The sequence below is a fragment of the Cibotium barometz genome, chromosome 5 (assembly GCF_041138505.1).
Source record: "Cibotium barometz isolate CiBa-2024 chromosome 5, ASM4113850v1, whole genome shotgun sequence".
In the NCBI taxonomy this organism is placed as follows: Eukaryota; Viridiplantae; Streptophyta; class Polypodiopsida; order Cyatheales; family Cibotiaceae; genus Cibotium; species Cibotium barometz.
The window spans coordinates 25,000,652-25,022,865 of record NC_141050.1 but is presented as its reverse complement, the minus strand read 5'-3'; the positions used below and the strand labels follow the sequence as shown (position 1 = coordinate 25,022,865).

Genomic DNA, 22,214 nt, shown 5'->3' with positions numbered 1-22,214 from the left:
AGGAGGAACTGATTGTTGGAAAAGGCTGCGGGGCGCGTGGACTCGAGCTTCGCTCGTCCGGTGAGTGCTTTGGAGATCGATGTAGAAGGCCAAGAGTAGATAGCAGTGGGTTGGAGCATCAAAGAAAGTGAAGGGTTGTGACTGGATGCAGGTGCAACACCCTCATTTTGAGTTCAACCTACATTCATAAATGGTCTTTTCTCTTCATGCTAAGCCATGCTAAGCATGGAAGTAGTTTTTGGAGCCTTAAGCAACCAAAATGTGGAGGTTCCAATAGCCTTTTTGGGACGCCTGAGTAGACCTATCTGAATAGAACATGAGCGTGGAAGCTCCTGGGAATTATATTGTGCCTCAATTCACTAAAATGCAGAGGTTCCAATAGCCTTTTTGAGACGTACCGAAGTAGACCTACCTGAGTAGAACATGATCATGGAAGCTCCATTATAGATTTCCATCCATGATTAATAAAGGTGTCATTTTGTTTTCAAAGCTTTTTGGATAGACTTGCACCCGTTTATATGCAAGGTATCCATTCTTACCTTTGATTTTGTCTAACTTACAGGTGATTGAATTGTCTAGAGAGAAAATAAGTTTCCTCATTGAGACTTTTCTTTTGTGCCAATAATTTTCCCACTCCTTTTTACACATCTTGAAGAAAATTTGCATTGGAGAAGTATTTATATTTTGGTAACCCTTAACATTTTTGGGTCCTCTTAGGCTACCAAATTAGGGCTGGGTTTTTTAGATTAGAAGCCTTTGGCAATTTTAGAGGACTTCTTAGTAGGATTCGTTAGTCACATTTAACCACCACATCATCACACAAGCAAAAATATCCTCTCTTTTTGCGAGAGATGGTACAAAATTCAGCTTGCTGAATGAGCTTTTTTTAGGGCCGGGGTTTGAACTCGAGTCCTTATTTTCACGCCACACCAGCTCAGCCCAACACATGTACCATCACATAGCAAACCTTGTGGGTGATTTTCTTCCACATTTTCTTTAGTCAGCCCTTAGTCTAAATCCATTCAAATGATTTAGAAAGTGAAGCCGTATACTTGTCACATGTAGGATTGTCAGTTATTGGTCCATCTAATGTAGAATTGCATGATACTATTATGCCTGTCTCATTGATCCTCCTGAAGATGATCTGTACTCTGAATCAGGATTGTCAGTTCATGCTATGCCTGACATTGATCCTGGTGATGATTTATCCTCAACTATTATGCTTTATAGCAATTATCAGCAGAATGATCTCTATGGTTTTTGCATTTGAGAGAGGACACATGATGTACATTACTGATGGTGGTGATGTTTGTGGTCACTTATGCAATTGACCCCTTAGTTGTGCTATGTCTTCGAGACATACATGTATGCAATGATGTTTTACTTGCTCAGATGTATTACTTATGCTGACCCAGCTCCTTCTTTAAGTTGCTTCACCTTTATAGCTCATTAACATCATGGATACTAATGGAGCCATACTATTACATTGTCTTTAGCTTGGTTGCCTTGTCAACTACATAATTCAAGGTTTCTTTACATCAATCTATGTGAAATTATGCATCCTTTTTACATTGCCATGCTGAGAGGTTGCCTTATACTCTCATGGTGTGGTTGGATGTTGCCCACACTTATCAGATTTGTTCTATCAGCCCATTTCCATTGCCGATTCCAACTTGTCGGCTTGACCATTGACACAGGTTATTTTTTAGATGTATTGACATTCAGTGGACATTGACAGTTTATCCCTTTCTATTGTTCATAGTGCTCACATTATCTATTTCTTACTGAATCAGCTAAGCCTATTTTAGCTCTGAATTAGTCCTTTGCTTGATGCTGCCATTCGACCAGATTCAGCAGCCCAACTTTCCCATATTGCTCTAATGCCATGGGTGTTGCGTTACTTGAAGAGGATGCAACCATTGTGATCTCCCACCATTGATAGTAGTCGAACACACGTTGCCTCTGGTGCATCTTATTGTACCAATTCCTCCCTTGTTGCTTTCGCATTACATGCATTGGAAACTGATCATTGGGTTACAGTCATGCATTCAGTCTTCTGATCCTGTCGACATTTAACACATTCAGCACAAATTGACCTGATGATTTGCTCGTGATGTTACAACATGCACTTGATGTTTACACATTGGGCTTTTGCATAATTTAAGTATCCAGTTTATAGCAATCAAGGGGGGCATCCTGCTACCTCTCCAATGAAGCTTTTGATGCTGCCCCCCTTATCAACAAAATGTCAGATGGCCTATTACATATGCAGAACCGGTCTTGAAATTCATGCAGTGTCGCAGTTGAGTAGAAATGCGTTTTCTTTATGCTTGCCGCCTCCACTGATAGCTATTGGGAATAATGTTCTAACACTAAGGTGTCCAACAGTGGAAATTATTTCCAACAATAGCCACTTCAGGTTGTGGAGCTAAGCATTCACAGCTATTGTGCAATATATATGGCTCTACCATCTACTATCGACAGATCTTGGAATTGGATAGCTATCTTCTACCACCATTTTTTCACTACTAACAGTCTCAATGCATATATGCAGACAGTCACGTGGACATAGCACATTTAGGTGCATTATCAGTATGTCAAGAAAGACTCCATGTAGGAGAGATTGCCTTAACCTATGTGTCTACTCAGGCCAATGTAGCAGATGGGCTCACCAGAACTCTTTCCAGGTTAGTCTGCTATACCTTATACACATTCACATCATTCACTTTAGGGGGTTTTGTTAGCCTAGAAGTCCGTGTGAACAACCCCACACATGGGAACTTTTTACCATGTGCTTGCAGGGGTTTTTCCCCTTGTGAACACACTCTTGTGTGTTAGCCACATCAGCCCTAGGGCTAGGGCTTCTATTAGTACTCTTGTATTACACTCATTTCTTATCATTATCATTAAGTACTTTCCAACATCGAGCTTTGTCTCTCTTGCTCTCTGAGCTTGTCTGTGTCATTGTGTGTGCGTGTGTGTCTATGTGAGTGCGCAGAGCATCTTCTCCCTCATCCAACATGATTTGCTATGGGATTTTGATTTTGAACCCTTTGCTTTTTGGTTGAAGGGTTTTGTGGCTATGCAGTGAACTTGTACCAACATGTTTTGGTAGTGGATTGCATGCTTAGCAAGAGTCAAAGATGTTCTCATATGACATGTGCATTGGCAATGAACTTGTACTAGCAAAGTTTGGCATTAGTGGGATGGATTACATGCTTGAAAAGTCAAAGATGTTCTTATATGACGTGCATTAGCTGTGATAGCTCCAAACTTGCTACATGGGATAAAATTTGGTTAGCATGTGGGTGCAATTTACCTTCTATTAATGGTTACAAATAGATTTCTCGTAACTCATCAGTGAAGTGCCCAATTTAATTCTCATGTTTGGCCTCTTGGAGCTTGTGAAGCATGCCCATAGAGATTATGTCATGTTAACAATTTTGGGTGGCTATCATGGCAAGGGCTTTGGGCGGTTGCTCCAATCCTTTGGTAGTGAATTGCTTAAAATGGGACACCGTTTGTATTGATTTATTTCACATAACAAACCTTCTTTTTCTTCTCTTTAATCCCTTTGCCCCAGTGATGATTTTTTTAGGGATGAAGGGATTCTTAAACAAGATCTTCATCTTAATAAGTGATGGTCTTCACCATTCAAGCAATGTGCTAGTACCACTATTGGAGCCTTTCTGATATGTGATGATGTATATAAAACCTTGGGGGGGATATAAAAAAGGGATGTTTCTCTTGAGTTCTTTAAGACCAAACTGGTTATGTAACCTTTGTAGCTTGGAGCACCTCATGGTATGCTAGTGGCATTTGGCCATTTGGTAGCTGAAGTAAAATGAATGTCCTACTGTAATGAAGCAACACCTTTAGTTTAGGTCTAGAACCTTGGTCATGGGCTCAAGTATAAAAGGGGGCTCATGGACTATCATTGTACCTTTTTGACATCTTTACACTTTTTGATATCTTTTGACATTAGTCATCTCATGACTCTTGGAGCCTCATGGCTTTCAACCTAGGCCTATGGAAGGTTGATTCCATCCTCTTGGTGGGAGGTTAACTCACTGAGGCATCATGACCATTGTATGAGATTATCCTTAATCTTGTATTAATCCATGATGATTTGTTCCTAATTTGAGCTTTATGATTCACTCCATTCCAATTGGTATCAGAGCTTTTGGCTTAGATCCCTAGGATTAGAGTGCTTAGATTAGATCCTTGCTTAGGGAATGATTAATAATCATTTTTGGATTATTATTAATCTAATTTTTTGAAATGCATTTTCTTAATCTTGATTAGTGTTAATCATTTTTTGAAATTGATTTTTACACAGTTTTCAGATTTGCTAATTTCTTGTTTGACAAGATTAGCAATGACATTTATGTTAATCATTTTTGAATTTGTTAAAAAAAAATGTTTTCAAAACCCTAGTCCACTTTACTGTTTGAATTCTTGATCTTCTTGATCTTAATTTTCTTGACTTTTGAAATTAGGGTTTGCACAGATTTTAGCAACTAGTTTTTAGTGAATTTCTTGCAATATCATAATTAGAGAGCTAATATTTCTAATTATTAATCCATTAAGATATTACTGTGCAGAGTATTGAGATTACAGAGTTAAAAAAGAGATATTTGGAAGTAATGATGCATTTTTGACACCTTTGCATGGGGGAATTCCCCTCATGAATGAGACGCCTACTTCACATGTGCAATTGACTTTTAAATCTTCAAAAATTGAGATATTTCATCTCTCCTCTCTCCTAATTCAAGTCTAGTTCGAAAAAGTTAGCTTAACTGATCTAAAAATGGTCAAAAAGTGACCAAACTGAGTTGAAAAATTCTAGAATTCAGTTTGTTTGGTTAGGAGCTCAATTTTTCCTATAAATAGAAGCCCTCCCCTTTGTTGAAAACTCAATAGTGTTTATGCACTGTTACTCTACTCCTCCCAATTCAAGAACTGTGAATTCATTAATAATTCACTAGTTTTTGACATTTTCCTCTTCCAAAGATTGGTGGCCACTCTTGTTACAAACAAGAGTTGAACCCTCAAACCTTCAAGCCAAAGGAAAGCTCCAAGAAACTATGTAAGTAGAGGTTCTTGCAATTTTCTTTATTGATTTTATGTTTTTCTAATATTTATGATTGTTTGAAGTAATAAATGGAAGCTATGCCTTGATCGAAAGGTTTTTCCCCTCTCTCTTCTTAGAATCAACCCTTCTTTATCCTAGTTAAAGTGATAATTATTGAAATCGAATTTTTTATAATGTTTTCTCTTTTATAAGTGAATTTTGATTAATCTAGATTACTTTAAATCAATTAAGAGTTAAATTTTAAGACAAATTAAGTAGAAAAATTTAAAAAATGGTCAGCCATACAAAGGAGGTTTTGGCGAATTTTTTTGGAAATAAGTATTACCTTTTATTATGCTAAAAGAGTAATTTCTATCAAATCTACACTCTAAAAGTGTCATTTTCATGCATAGAAGATGCATATTCATTATTATTTTTTTTGCATAAAGGAATAATTTTTTTATTATGAAAGTGTTACTTTCATCAAAATAGATTTTTATGCATAAAGGAATTAATTTTTTTATTATGAAAGTGTTACTTTCATCAAAATAGATTTTTATGCATAAAGGAATAATTTTTTAATTATGAAAGTGTTACTTTCATCAAAATAGATTTTTATGCATAAAGGAATAATTTCTTTTATTATGAAAGTGTTACTTTCATCAAAATAGATTTTTATGCATAAAGGAATAATTTTCTTTTATTATGAAAGTGTTACTTAAATCATCAAAATAGATTTTTATGCATAAAGGAATAATTTTTTTATTATGAAAGTGTTACTTTCATCAAAATAGATTTTTATGCATAAAGGAATATTTTTTTTATCATGAAAGTGTTACTTTCATCAAAATAGATTTTTATGCATAAAGGAATAATTTTCTTTATTATGAAAAAGTTACTTTCATCAAAATAGATTTTTATGCATAAAGGAATAATTTTCTTTTATTATGAAAGTGTTACTTTCATCAAAATAGATTTTTATGCATAAAGGAATAATTTTCTTTTATTATGAAAGTGTTACTTTCATCAAAATAGATTTTTATGCATAAAGGAATAATTTTCTTTTATTATGAAAGTGTTACTTTCATCAAAATAGTTTTTTATGCATAAAGGAATAATTTTTTTTATTATGAAAGTGTTACTTTCATCAAAATAGACTTTTATGCATAAAGGAATAATTTTTTTTAAAGGAAAGTGTTACTTTCATCAAAATAGATTTTTATGCATAAAGGAATAATTTTTTCATTATGAAAGTGTTACTTTCATCAAAATAGATTTTTATGCATAAAGGAATAATTTTTTTAATTATGAAAGTGTTACTTTCATCAAAATAGATTTTTGTGCATAAAAGAATATTTTATTATTATAAAAGTGTTACTTTGATCATTATTGATTTTATGCATAAAAGTATGCATGAAAGAATATTTTTTATATTAAGATAAGAATTCTCTTAATCCTATGACTAATTCCCATGAATATTGGTAAATGATTAGTTTTAAATTTAGTAAAGTAGTAATTGAAATATTACCATTTGATAAAGATAGTTCAAGAAGAACCATTCCAGACTCAAAAACCTAAATCAGACTTTGACCAAGATGTAATTCCTTCGTTAGTTTCAAGAAATGATGATGCGACTAGTTCCTGAATTTATACTCAAATCACCCACCGAATCTGAAACTAAGTTGAGACCTTTGATTTTGATCTAAGGTTAAGAATTCAGAATTCGAGAAATTTTGCTTGAGAATTTAGTCCTGTGATCTAGAAATCTTGGATACGGAATTAAGATATACTCATTGTATTCAAAAAGAAAATCAAAACTGAAAACTTGCATAGAAACCCTGTTTTCTTAAAAGACTGTCTTACGCCAAAATGCTGGAGGGAGCATTTGGTATATATGTTTATCTAAGGGAAGTTCGGTTGCAACAGCTGGCGGCGGGGAGTGTTCAAGGGACAGCTCACGCGGCAAAGCCTGCCCAGGTCTTGACCAGCCTCGGTATGGTTAAAATGGTGAGCTTCCGGTACGATGGACGAGGGCCGACAAAGTGGTCCCTGAGTGAAGTGCCAGGACACCTAAGGAGGATCCTGGAGGGTTCTGACCAGGAGATGCACGGGCTCGCGGTGCCGAGGACATCCATGCGTATGTCGAGGAAGATATTATATGATGGACCTATGTTTTTTGTAATCTATCACTGATCTCGTTGTTGACTCGCTGATCTCAACGGAGAGTCCAGAATGATACTATTTTGTGAGAAACAAAGACTCAATGGAAATTTTGAAGTATGACATGTGTAACCAGTAAATTGTCAATGGATTGTTTTATAGATTAAAGTTTTAAAGAGGAGTGTGTGCGTATCTGTTTTCTAAAGCTAAAGTTAAGAAAGGCATTTCAATTATGGGTGGGTGAGTACTTGTTGGTTTTACCGATTCCAGTGGTAGGGTGGTGGCTAACCCATGGGCCGGATGGGGTTAGGCTGGAATCAGTGGAGTTTTAATAATCAAACTGAAAAATCGTAGGATTACGCTAGGATTCGAGTAGCTAGTCAATTCCCTGATAAATTTCTCAAATAAGTGGATCAACGACTGTGCCTGATCTTGATCAGGAAAAAAGCGTTGAATTTACTAAAATGATCAAATTATATCAGTGATAGTTTTCCTTCTATCTGGTTTTATCAGATGAAGGTTAGTTTAGTACTTCGACCTCGTTTAGAAAAATTTGTTAAATAAAATAAAAATGGTGGAATCGTCCCCGCTTTCCGGGCATGGAAAATTTTCCCGGTTTCGGTTTTCGGAGTGACCACCAGCCTAGTCTCGTGCCCAGACATTCGAGGGCAAGACCCCGAGTGAGAAACCCTGCCCCGCGCATGAGGAGGGTGCTTCCACTGTCAACTACCGGGAATCCGGTGCGCGGAGGGGGCAGAGGGATCTCACACTTTAGGTAGGTGAATGGATTAAGTTCCCTCTTAGAGGTGTCTTATGAATAAGGATGTGGAATGTCAATTGCACATGTGAAGTAGGCGCCTCATTCATGAGGGGGAAATCCCCATGCAGAGGTGTCAAAAATGCATCATTGCTTCTAAATATCTCCCCTTTTTAACTATTAACCTTGTCCTTAGTCAACTCTTCATCTTATGTGAGCATTTACTCATTTTTAGGTAATTTCTTTTACAAATTGGATTTATCTCCTCCCCACACATGGATTGATCTTATTGGCCCATAGGAACCTTAATTTGAAATTTCGAAAAAATCTTCACCCCTAGGATAATGCCTCTTAACAATATTATACTTAATTTCTAATGCACTTTCTGAAAATCTTTTTGAACTTTGATTTCAGGGGAACTTATTTTAATAATATGAGAAATTTTTTTATCTAAAAATATTCAAAATTTAAATATTCTCTCTCTAGAATATTTTCTCTCTCTATGTCAAAACAGGCAGAGACAAGATCTTTTATATTTCTGAAGAGGGGATTGATTACAGGGGGAAGATGCTGGACATCTTGAGAGGCTGGGGAGGAATCTTACATTCTCTCCCACTTGAAAAACGCGAGATGCCCTCATCTTGCAAATTGGGGTAATTCCGCAAGATGCAAGAATATAAGACTAAGAGAAAATTTAATTAAGAGTAACTACCAAGAAAAGTCTCAAAGAAAGCAAGACTCAAGACAAGAACAAAGATTTCAACTTTATACACTCTTGGAACATACACAGCAAGATAGAAGAACTTTTTACAATTCAATAAGCCCGTCCATCATATGGTCAGTGGTCACAAAAGCAGTACTCACAAGCAGCACACGTATAAGGTAACTCATCTAATAATGGGAATAATTCGGTCGGTTATTGCAGCACCTACCTCATTGGTATGAGGTGACCTAATAAAAGGACCTCTAAGAGGCAAGCCAAAAATGGGATAAAGGCATATCTTCTGGTGAGGAAGAAAACACGCAAGTAAGAAGACCCGCTTAGAAAACCCACCATGCCTTGATCTCATCACGCAATAGTATCGGGGACCCAAACCCAAAGCTTCAATAACCATAGCCAAGTGGACATTGTTACGAAAGTGATGCTGACCCCACGGTGTTACCCTAGTTATGTCTCGATAGGTCTGCCATTTGGTCTGTGCTACAAAAGTTTCCAAGTGAGGGAAAAGTAAGCGCTCATACAGTTCTATAAAATCCTTCTTTACAGACTCGCTTGCATCTTGAAGGTAAGAAATCATCATGGATAAAACCAAGTCCTGCTGCCAAGCCATAAAAGAGATTAAGAAAGAAAGGAGATCAATGGAAGTAAGATTACTGCGAGCGACAAGTAAGAGTTATGACTTATATAAAAGAAGGAACTAGCGTAACCTAGAAGCCGACGGTGTATCTTACAACTGAAGTTTTACCGTCTTTCCATGATTTGGGCTTGGCACATATTTCTTTAGAAGGCTTACATGAAATACATTATGAACTTTGAGATGAGGAGGTAAAAGAAGCTCGTAGGCTAAGTCACCTACTTTCTTTGAAATCAGATATGGCCCACAATATCTGGGGGATAACTTCTTATACTTCCCAAGAGATAAAGAACTTCTTTTGGGCCGTACTCGAATGAAGACCATATCTGCTTCTTTGAATTCTCTGACTGTCCTCTTCTTATTTGCATACTGCTTCTGTCGATCTTGGGCAGCTTTTATATCTTTATGAATTGCCTGCATCTGCTACTCCATGTCGTCAAGTATTTGTCTGGACATCTCGACCCTAGTCAATGGGTCGGACCTAGTTAATGGAGTTAAGCAATCTTGTCCATACAGAGCTTTAAAAGGGCTCATCCCAATACTTCTGTGATAAGAAGCATTGTAGGTGAACTCGACTAGGTGCAGATAGCTTAGCCACTTCTTGGGTTCCTTGCCACACAGCATGACTGAAGTATATCTTTGATTACTTGGTTTACCCTGATACTCTGCTGGAGTATGGATGATTGAGAATTGTCGGTTAGGCCCTTGGTTTTCAATTGTATCATAGATCTGTCCTTTTTTCTCTTCTACTACATCTGAAATTGCGACTGCTCTGGCTACTGCAATCTAAGGCGGAATTCTTTCTCTTTGGTTGTCCCAGTTCTGGAAAGGAGTTCTGAGGTTATTCTGGACAGAGGCAGATGGATGAGCTAGAGTTCTTCTGGGGTTACCCTGGCTTGGGCGAGATGGACCCTGATTAGATTGGTATGAAGGGATTGGTCTCTGAATTTGGGGTTCTTGACTTCCCTGTGCCCTTGACATGGCAGGAGTCGGGCAGTCTTTTAACTGATGACCAAGACCTTGGCATCCAAAACACCGGTTCTCACTTCTGAACTCATCGTTCTGAATCCTTAAAACAGGTGGGGCTCTTGAGAAAGTATTCTGGGGAAAGGGTCTTCCTTCTTAAACAGAATCTTTCTTTTATTTTAGAGAGGGAATAATTATAAGATCAGAAAGGGAGGTTCTTACTCCTGTATACCTTGAAGGCTGGGGGAGGAATCTTACATTCTACCCCACTTAAAAAAAATGCGAGATGTCCTCATCTCGCAGGTGGAGTATGATCTTTTTCATCATCTTCTTCTTCTTCAATCACTTCCAACGTTACTGCCTTGGAAGTGGACGGCCGATTTGGGAACAACTCTTTTTGACTTCCCCTATTCTAAGGTAGAGGTCTTGCATTACTTTGGATTAAAACTGTAGGTTGGATAGAGGGTCTACCTTTGGGATTTCCCTGATTTTGGCGGATAGAACCCTGATTACTCTGGAAGGAAGGGACTGGAGTCTGGAATCTTGACCCCTGATTTCCCTGCCCTGAAAACCTTGATCCAAAAGGAGTTGGGCAATCCATACTGCGATGTCCAAATCCTTGACAGTTATAGCATTTCACTCTCTTGTTCAAGGGTGGAACTTCTGAAGTTGAATTCCAGGGGATTGAGTTTTGGGAAAAGGACATTTCTTCCATTTTGGAACTTTCCATATCCTGGGTTTTACCCTGATATCTCTTAGGCGGAGGAAGGTTGGAATCACCTTCTGGGAATAAAAACCTTTTGAAAGGTGACGGTGTTGGCTTTGGCGGGACTTTGACATCAAAGGCTTTGGCGAAATCCTTCGCCATTCTCACTGCTTCGGCTATTGAGATAGGTTTAGCATTCTTGACTAAAGTATCCAATGGCTCGTTCATTCCCCGAATGAACATGGCCATCAACTGCTCTTCATCCAATTGAGGGGAATATTTAAGGAGAAGGGCAAAAGCCTGATGGTACGCTTCAATTGTCCGGTTTTCCTGCTTTAGTTCCAAGAACTCATTCATCTTAGTTTCAAGAAAGCCTGGGGGACAAAACCTCTTTCTGAGGTAAGCCTTGAGATCCGTCCAGGTTTGGGTATTTCGGTCGAGATGGTTTGTCTCGCAGTGGTTTCTCCATGCCACTCTAGCTATCTCCACTATCTTCAGCCTTGCAAGAGCCATTTTGCTCTTCTCATTGTACCCGATGACATCGAAGTATTCTTCCATTGATTCGATCCATTTCTCCACAGCCTCGCCTAAGTTTTCCTCTTCACCCTTGAAAGGTCTAGGCTGCGAACTATGAAGAGTTTTATGAACATCCAGGTCGAGCTCTTCTTCATCGAGTTGGGGGTTAACATTTCTACCACGACGACCTCGATCCATGTTCCTATCAATACGAAAATTCTTGTTAAGTTTCTTTATTTATGATTCAATCCGATTTTTGATTCAAATGATTCTCGGGTTCTTTAAATAGGTCAGCTCCCCACATAATCATGGGGTAAAGATACTCATATAGAACGCATAAATAACAATTCATTCAGAATATCTCATTCATATCTTTAACACAGTAATGGTCCATCAGACTGGATTTTTCTATCTAAACAATCCTCCATGGGGATTTCAATTTTTCAGATTTTTAATTTATAACTTGATCCACTGGACAAAAGTTTACAGTAGCAATCTGTCAGCACAATCTACTAATCTCATAGTGATTGGCTGAAGTCATTAACATCATTCCAGTTAAGAACATCATCACAGGGCCTCATCCCATTCATCCTCATTGTGGTTTCGCTCAGCTTATTACATTTCAACCAAATTTCAAGAGTCATCATTTTTCAATCAGAATCCAAATCAATTCATCAGTTTACAACCAGAATTTAAAAATCATATCAACCACATTCAAATTCATCATCTGGATAGCATTAATGCTTATAATTTCAAGTCTTAGATTTACTCGTATATAGTGCCAATAAAGAGCTGCAGTTATACCCTCGGTATATACGGGTAGTCAGTAGTTCTTGGAACTATAAGGTAAATACCATCATGTCTAGGCCTCAAGCAAGTCAGGGATTCCATACAATTGCGGTACTTCCATCTGAAGACCCAATTACTGATTTACGAATTTCAGTTTGAATATCAAATTGTATGAATTTTATCACACAATTACAACCTGTTAGTGCTTCTTGATAAATTTTTGACATATTTGGCTTCTCGGCGGTTGATCCTCATTAGCCAAATAGCTCTGATACCAACTGTGAGATCCCTGTCCCTACCACGCAATGGATTCGGGGTGCTAGCAGCGGAAGTAGCACTTCTTACGCGAGGCAGGGTCCCACACTCGGGGCCTCGTCCACCACGGATATCCGGACAAGAGACTAATCCGTCGGTTTTTCCAAAACCGAACCCGAAAAAACTTCCTTTACCCGGAAAGCACGAGCGATTCTACCAGGATAACTTTTTACTCTAACGTAGTCAAGACCATTACTGATCAAACTGATCCGACTGCACCTATAAAGATACTCGGTCAGATCAAGGAAGAAACTTGCACTTGGATCATTGGGATCAATACTTTTTTTCCCATCAAGAGGCACAGCCATAGAACAATTACTATTCGAGATTTACTTCATCTATCGTAATAATAGAAATTGAGTCTCGATTTACGGATCCATCAGTCCAGCCTAACCCCATCCAGTCCCATGGGTTAGCCAACCACCCAACCACTGTAGTGATGGGATCCAATTAGGAATTTGGTTAGGTTTTGTCTCGGGTACCAGGGAAAAGAGTTCCCAGGCCCCCTAGCCGGAAGTTCATGCAAACATAAAACTAGTCACACCACTTACACACCCAATATGAAATTACTTTTTTCTCAGCATCAACTAACTTTAAAACAATCCTTTAATGAAACCATTATGTCGCTGATGACAATCCTCGAATTCTCTGGTTGAATCCATATTTCCAATCATTCATTCATCGATGTACTTATGGCATCATTGGCAACCAGAACGCTCACCACCTGTTCACTCAGGGGCCTTTTCAATAATTCCTAGCTCATAGTACCCGGGAATACTTTCACATATGAAAATCAAGATGGAATCCTTGTTGAAGATCAGCAAGATCAATCAACAGATCCATATAAGAGAGCCATGGACTCATCTGTTGAGGACCAGCAAGGTCAATCAACCAGATCCATGCCCGGTTTCAGAAAACAACTCTTACTCCTTGTTCCAATATCTTCCACGACGCACGTGTGGGTATCTTTGGCGACCCAGAGCCCGAGCACCGTATGGTCAGCACCCTCTAGGATCCTTCGCAGGTGACCTAGTGCTTCACTCATAGGCCGCTTCCTTGGTCCCTCATCCACCGTACCGGAAGCTCACCATTTAAATCGAACCGAGGCTGGTCAAGACCTCGGTCGACCTTGCTACGCGAGATGTCCTCCATTGACTCTCCATCAGCAGTTGCAACTTTATCAATTAGGTCTCCATGACCTTAACCACAAGACGGTCAAAATGCTTCCCTAGCATTCTTGACATAAAACAGTCATTTACAAACAAGTCACAAAATACAGTTTCTATATCGAACTCTCGTCTTTCCACATTATCCCTCCTTAGTCCACATTACTTATTCCACATTCCACTCATATGTGTACTCATTCTCATCCATTCACTCATATCGATGACACATTATTTCACATACACATTCACATTCATTATTCTACATACACATCCACATTCGTACATCCACATCATACATCTAATTCCACATCCGCATTCATACATACACATCCATATCCACATCCATACATCCACATCCACATTCATACATCCATATCCACATCCACATCTATAAATCCACGTCCACATATACATCCATACATCCATTTTCACATCCTCATTCATACATCCACATCCACATACATATATCCATACATCCACATCCATACATCCACATCTACATCCATACATCCATTTTCACATCCTCATTCATACATCCACATCTACATACATACATCCATACATCCATATCCACATTTACATTCACATACATCCATATCCATATCCACATTCCATATCTACATTCATACATCCATTTCCACATACATCTTTCCTTTCACATACATCCTTCACATACATACATCTACATCATTTCTTTCACATACATATAACTACGTCCATTCTTTCACATACATACATCTCCATCTATTCCTCGTTCATTTTCATCTATCTGATTCGTTTCACATCCTCGTATCTATTTATAGAATACAAGAGAATTCTTATTTTTGATATAAGATTTCTTTACGCATCTATTTATGCATAAATTTCATTTTAAGGAGAATAACACTTTCGAAATAGAAATCAATCTTTTATGCATCTTCTTACGCATAAATTTATTTAAATGAAAATGACACTTTTGAATTAAAATTTCAATCTTTTATGCTTCTTCTTATGCATAAAATCAAAATTGATGAAAATAACTCTTTTGAACTAAAAATAGATTTCTTTATGCATCTTTCTATGCATAAAATCAAATTGATGAGAATAACTTTTGGATTAAAATAAATTCTTTATGCATCTTCCCATGCATAAATCTAATTTATTAGGAATTACTCTTTTTGAATAAAAGAATTTTTCTTATGCATCCTATTTATGCATAAAATCATTTATGATGGAAATCACACTTTTAATATAAAAATATCTTTTATGCATACAATTCATTTATGATGAAAATCACACTTTTAATATATAAAAAAATATCTTTTATGCACCCATTTATGCATAAAAATCATCTATGATAAAAGTAACACTTTTATATAAAAATAATAATCTTTTGTGCATACTTTTATGCATGAAAATCAATTATGATAAAAGTAACACTTTTATAAAAGAAAATTATTCCTTTATGCATAAAAATCTATTTTGATGAAAGTAACACTTTCATAATAAAAGAAAATTATTCCTTTATGTATAAAAATCTATTTTGATGAAAGTAACACTTTCATAATAAAAGAAAATTATTCATTTATGTATAAAAATCTATTTTGATGAAAGTAACACTTTTATAATAAAGAAAATTATTCCTTTATGCATAAAAAATAATAATCAATATGCATCTTCTATGCATGAAAATGACACTTTTAGAGTGTAGAATTGATAGGAATTACTCTTTTAGCATAATAAAAGATAATACTTATTTCCAAAAAAATTCACCATAACCTCCTTTGTATGGCTGACCATTTTTTAAATTTTTCTACTTAATTTGTCTTAAAAATCAACTCTTAATTGATTTAAAGTAATCTAGACTAATCAAAATTCACTTATAAAAGAGAAAACATTATAAAAAGTTTAATTTCAATAATTATCACTTTAACTAGGATAAAGAAGGGTTGATTCTAAGAAGAGAGATGGGAAAAGCCTTTCGATCAAGGCATAGCTTCCATTTATCACTTCAAACAATCATAAACATTAGAAAAACATAAAATCAATAAAAAAAATTACAAGAATCTCTACTTACATAGTTTCTTGGAGCTTTTCTTTGGCTTGATGGTTTGAGGGTTCAACTCTTGTTTGTAATAAGAATGTTCACCAATCTTTGGAAGAGAGAAATGTCAAAAACTAGTGAATTATTAATGAATTCACAGTTCTTGGCTTGGGAGGAGTAGAGTAACAGTGCATAAATACTATTGAGTTTTCAACAAAGGGGAGGGCTTCTATTTATAGGAAAAATTGAGCTCCTAACCAAACAAACTGATTCTAGAAATTTCCAACTCAGTTTGGTCAATTTTTGACCATTTTTAGGTCAATTGAACTAACTTTTTGGAACTAGGCTTGAATTAGAAGAGAGGAGAGATGAAGAGAGATGAAATATCTCAATTTTTGAAGATTTAAAAGTCAATTGCACATGTGAAGTAGGCGCCTCATTCATGAGGGGGAAATCCCCATGCAGAGGTGTCAAAAATGCATCATTGCTTCTAAATATCTCCCCTTTTTAACTATTAACCTTGTCCTTAGTTAACTCTTCATCTTATGTGAGTTATTTATTTATATATATGTATATATATATATATACACATACATATATATAAATAAATACATACATACATACATACATACATACATATATATATATATATATATATACACACACACACACACACACACACACACCACATATATATATATACATATATACATATATACATATATATATATATATACATACATATATATATATATACATACATATATATATATATATATGTGTGTGTGTGTGTGTGTGTGTGTGTATACATACACACACACACACACACACACATATATATATCCATACATACATACATACATACATACATATAAATATACATATATTTATATATACATACATATATATATATATATATATACACACATGCATACATAAATACATGTGTACATACATACACATATATGTATGTATGTATGTGTGTATGTATATATGTATGTATGTATGTATATATGTATGTGTTTATATAAACACACACACACACACACACACACACACACACACACACACAAAAGATGTTATTATTCTCTAATAAAGTTAATTTGATTACTTAGATTTAAAAAGTGTGTTGACAAGCAATATATTAAGGGTATACAAACTTTATAGTTATAAAGGACTTACACTAGATTTAGAATTTAATTTGGGTTTTAACACTCATAAAGACTTGAAGATTCTTTTTTGAGTAACAAGTCTTAAAGGTTTTTTTAAAAGAAAAAGGTTTCAAAATTGTTGATGTATTTTGAGAGTCTTTATGATCCATTGAAGGAATTAATATTGGTCAAACAAAAGCCTTATTTAAGAGTTGTGAGGTGCATTACATTTGAAAACTTACACATCAAGTACACAAGGGGTATTTTCTTTTTTTCTTTTTTTCAAGAGAAAAGAAGAGATGCTCAATTTAAGGGATTGATACTCTTTTCCATTATTTAACGTTTTAGCAAAGAGAAAAATCAAAGGATACCTTTTCCATCTAAGCTCTTTAAAAAGTTAATTAATTCTCAACATGTTTAAAATCTACTTAGATCTAAACTTTGAAAAACTATTAGTAAAGTGTCTTTTGATTGAACCCCCATGAAATGACAAATTGAGAAGAACACTAAAAAAGAGAGGCTAATTCAATTCTACAAATCAAAGATGGAATACGTCTCTTAAAAGTAGCAACACTTCTAGGTAACAACAATATTGTAGGGAACATCAAGACGCTCACACCAATTTTTATTTATCCATGTACTTGAGAGTGCGCCTTAGTAACATATGACAATACTATTGGATATAAGAATTATGACATGTGATTGAATAAGCCTCAGCTATAAGTGAAAGCCTTAAAGGTCTAATGACCTCCATTATATGGGCTAAAGGGCCTTAGGATGGGAGGATGACCATTTACGTAAAGGACTAATTTGTTGATAAGGATCTGAGGATGACTTGGACGCCGTGTTTGGGTCTCATAGTGATGGCAGTTAGTGGGGCATGGCGATAGTTGGGGGAGAGATGGAAACAAAAGCGTTGGAGGATAAGAGAGAGGATGACCTTGGCCTCCATGATGGCAAAGTTTTGGCCAATGCAAATGCGGGGTCCCATGCCAAAGGGCATGAAGGCATAGGGGTGCTTACATGCTTTCGACACCCCGTTTGCAAACCTCTCTGGCTGAAACTCGTCTGCATCCTCGCCCCACACCTCTTTGTCCCTATGTATGTAGAGGCTTGCAACGGTCACTGCTGTCCCTCTTGGCAGCCATCGATCGCCCACCTTCACGTTGTTGACTGTCACACGTCCCCCATATTGTGGCACGGGGGGATATAACCTTAATGATTCGTTTAATATCATCCCGACCTGCATGTGCAATAATACAGATCATGAATGAAAAGCAATTTTTGAAGCATAGCAAGGGAAGAGTGGGTGTGCCTTACAGTTTTGAGCTTGTTCAGATGGTCTGCCTTAGGTTCACCTTTTTCTCCGCATACTTCCAACACTTCGTCTCTTGCTTTCTCTTGCCACTCTTGGTTGAGCGATAACAAAACCATGGTCCATGCAAGCAAGTTTGCAGTCGTCTCATGGCCGGCAAAGAAGAAGGTTTTGCATTCATCTATGACTTGCTGTGTAGTAAGGTGAGCTCGCTTGTTGTCTACCTTGGCCTCTTGCTCCTCTGCAGCCAAAATCAAGCCCAACAAATCAGACTGAGATCGTGATGTCGCATTAGCCAGCATGGCCTCTCTCTTGGAGTCTATGATCTCACGAAGCTCCTCATTGTTTCTCTTCTCCAGCTCCTTGACCTCACGATTTGTTTGAGTGGGAAGGTACCTGACAACATCCCATTAAAGAACTAGACTTTAACCAAGTGTGTTGAAGAGCAATAAGGTGGAGAGTAATATATAATCCAAGAATTAACAGTTTAAACTTGACGTGGAGCGTTATCATCTACAGACTTACTGATAGAATGGGATGACACTATTTGGGACAACGATCTTTGTGAGGAGTTCAAGGAGGCGCTCTTGTCTCTGAAACACATACTTTCCTTTGAGGTAGCTGGACCCGAATGAGCTGCGTGCCAAAATATCAGCTGTCACATTCTTGATGTCATGTGCCACCTCTAGCTCGTCGGCGGCCACATGTCCCTCCTTGCTGTTGCTGTTGACTTGGCTCTCCCATGATTTCACCATTTCCAAAGAACTAGCCACCATGTCGGCCACCAGCTCCTACCACACAATAAAAATACAAAAGCTTTAAAATAATGAAATAATATTTGCAACAATGGAAGTTAGAAGTGAATATTTAACTAAATTTAATTTTGTGATAGTGCTAAATATCCCCCCCCCCAAAAAACAACAAAATAATATATGTATATGTGTGTGTATATACACATACAAACGTGTGTACATGCATATGTATGTGCGTATATATGACTCATCTTAATTAAGATTTCAAGATTTAAGTAGAGGTTATTTCAATGGTTACATGAATTTATCATTTATTATTTTCATCAAGAGAATACCCAGCATTCTTTTTAAAAGAAAACCTTGAGCTTCTCAGAGAAGAATGCAGGGCGAAGGATGTTGCGTTGTTGTTGCCAGTCGTCACCATTGGCAAGAAGGAGACCATTTCCGAACAACCTGTGGAAGCAGAGGGCTTGTGTAATTGCTTCACATCCGAAGAGAAAATGCTTCTAGCGTCATCTGCGTTGCTAATCAAGAGGGTGGGCAGATTACCCCTCCAATACACAACCCTGGAACCTGCAAAAACAAGCCAAGCGGCCAAAATAATAATCAACAAAGAAAACGAATCAGGCGATGATTATTTATAAGATCCAGATTTAGAATTGAAGGCACTCCAAGGAGGACATTGCGATGGCTAGCATAGAAGTACAGATCAGTAGAGTGTGACCACCAACGAAGGGACGTAAGAGCTGCTGCTGCTGCTGGCTAGCATAGAAGTACCAAACAGAGAGGAGATTGCGATGGCTAGCATAGAAGTACAGATCAGTAGAGTGTGACCACCAACGAAGGGACGTAAGAGCTGCAGGAGGTCCACTGGTTGCTGCTGCTGCATCATCATCTTATTAAGTACACAAGTTGGCGACGATGCTGCTGCTGCTGCTCTAGTTCTCTCAAATTTAACTTTTTGATGAAACACAGGCTATTTGAACTTGCCCGTATATGATGGTCTCGTCTATAGATATTATATAGAAATTAAGGGTAGAGAACAAGTGTTCAGTATTCAAAAGAGGAGACTCATGAAGCTTCGTGTGCGCCTTCCTTCCTTGTTGCGATCCGTTCCAAATCGTTCCAAATATAAACTCAAACCACCCCTAGTATGTATTAAGACGGCGCCTAGTATGTATTAAGACGACGACGCTTCAAAGCTGGTGTCCTCTTTTTGAAGTGTTTTTATCCCAGGAGGAAGTTGCAAAGGCGTCCACTTTGAAAAAGTCAAAGAAGAAGTTGCTAAGGTAAAAGTAATAATAAAGCTAAGGTGATTTATTTCCTAGGTTAACACCTAGCACACCCGCTAGTCCACCCACCTTGAAGACTAGACTAACGCGACGCCCATCCACTTGATGATTAGGATTATTTGGATAAGTAATAATGAATCTTGCCAAGATTCTATAATTTTCTAAGTAAATATATTATGACAATATGTTAATCCTAATCTATCTAATCGGCTACCTAAAATCAATGTCTATAATATGAGCAGAACGATGTATTTGTCTAAGAATCTATTTGAGAAAATAAATAAATATCTTTTCCCCAAATTTTCCAGATTGTTGGATTTCGATTTTGGTTTCGGATTGGTACTCTCACCATATAGTCAAGTAATAAAACTGAACCTCGCCTCGCCTTAATGCGTGAGTCCTGATGTTAGCAGCACCAACAGTTGGAACATGTTCAGCTAGCTGAGGAGGAGATCCAGAAGGACGATCTTGATTCTGGAAAGGATGTGGATGATCTAGAGACTGTCGAAAAGACGGCTGCTATGTAAGAGGTGGAATTTCTTTTACTAAAATGTTGCGCTACCACACTTTACACAATGCCCTAGTTTGGTGGAATGGGCAAATCACCATCCTGCAGAGTCTCTATATAACATTCGAAATGAAGTTTGTGTTGGATGTGAAAGGAGATACTCTGCATAGACTCAGACAAAACACACACAAAATCTTAGAGAGCAACATAGCGACAGCTGGAACGTAACCAATTGATTAATGAGCATGTGGAGTACAACGTACTCATACTGACGTGACTGATAACATGCTAAGGGTGTGTTCTCATGGGAAAAAAACCCCTTCAAGCACACAGGGTAAAAAGTGCCCGTGAGTGACGACCTGAATTTCTTAGAGGCAGAAGGCCAACAACCCCCCCTAAAGTGAATGGTGTGAACTGATACAAGGTGTAGCAGACTATCCTGGTAGAGGTAATAAGTTTAGAGCTTGTCGGAAAGCTTCAAACTCCTCCCTAGAAAGGAAGTGGAGACCAGGTTCCATATAGGAATAGAAACAGGTTTGCAATCTGTCATTTGAAAGCGTTCCAAGAGTTGTTGAATGTATCTTTGTTGAGATAACATGATGCCCCCCTCAGTCAGAACAAATTGGATACCTAAATAATAATGCAGAAGACCCATGTCGAAAATGTCAAATGTATTTTGTAGGTCAGCGAGATGAAAGGTGCAATGTGATGTATTTTGTAGGTCAGCGAGATGAAAGGTGAAATGTGCCCCTCGTCGCAGTCAAGGCCTGTCTCATGAGTAGATCGTCCACATAATGATCGAGGATAAGGAGATGATCTTTTTCATGCGGACATAAAGAGTGCTATTGTGAAATAGGCAAGAGAGCAAGTATCCATGTATCTTCTAATTCGAAGCACGAGGAGCATGTTTAAGGCCATATGGTGCTTTGCACAATCTGCATACCTCATGGTTTGCACAATCTGCATACCTCATGGTTTGCAACCTACTAAACAAAGCGAGTAGGTTGCATGACATAAACCTCTTCCTACAAATCACCATTTAGAAATGCAGTTTAACATCCAATTGATGCACATTCTAACCTTTATGTGTAGCCAATGCAACCGGAGTCAAAATGGTCATCATATGTGATGTAGGTGCAAAACCATCATAGTCAATGCCTTCCCTTTGGGCATAGCCCTTGGTGACTAATCAAGCCTTATACCGATCAACTGAGCCGTCAAGCTTCTGTTTCAGCTTAAACACCCACTTGGGGCCTATAGCACATTTGCCATAGTAGTAGGCAGATCACATAACTCCCATGTATCATTTATGGCAATGGAATCTAATTTTGAATACATGGTTGAAACCTAATTGTCATCCTCCAAAGCA

The 22,214-nt window shown here is 37.4% G+C and overlaps 1 protein-coding gene across 1 annotated transcript; it reads right to left on the bottom strand.

The window, feature by feature from the left end:
- Positions 1 to 17,602: 17,602 nt before the first annotated feature.
- On the bottom strand, positions 17,603 to 19,940 carry LOC147638264 (cytochrome P450 72A397-like). The gene is made up of 6 exons (XM_086798758.1): positions 19,773 to 19,940; positions 19,595 to 19,618; positions 19,405 to 19,551; positions 18,819 to 19,084; positions 18,299 to 18,689; positions 17,603 to 18,221 (listed from the first exon to the last, which is right to left on the bottom strand). The coding sequence occupies exons 1-6, from the start codon at positions 19,938 to 19,940 to the stop codon at positions 17,784 to 17,786; spliced, it is 1,434 nt and encodes a 477-aa protein (XP_086654884.1). The 3' UTR covers positions 17,603 to 17,783.
- Between the last annotated feature and the right edge of the window lie 2,274 nt (positions 19,941 to 22,214).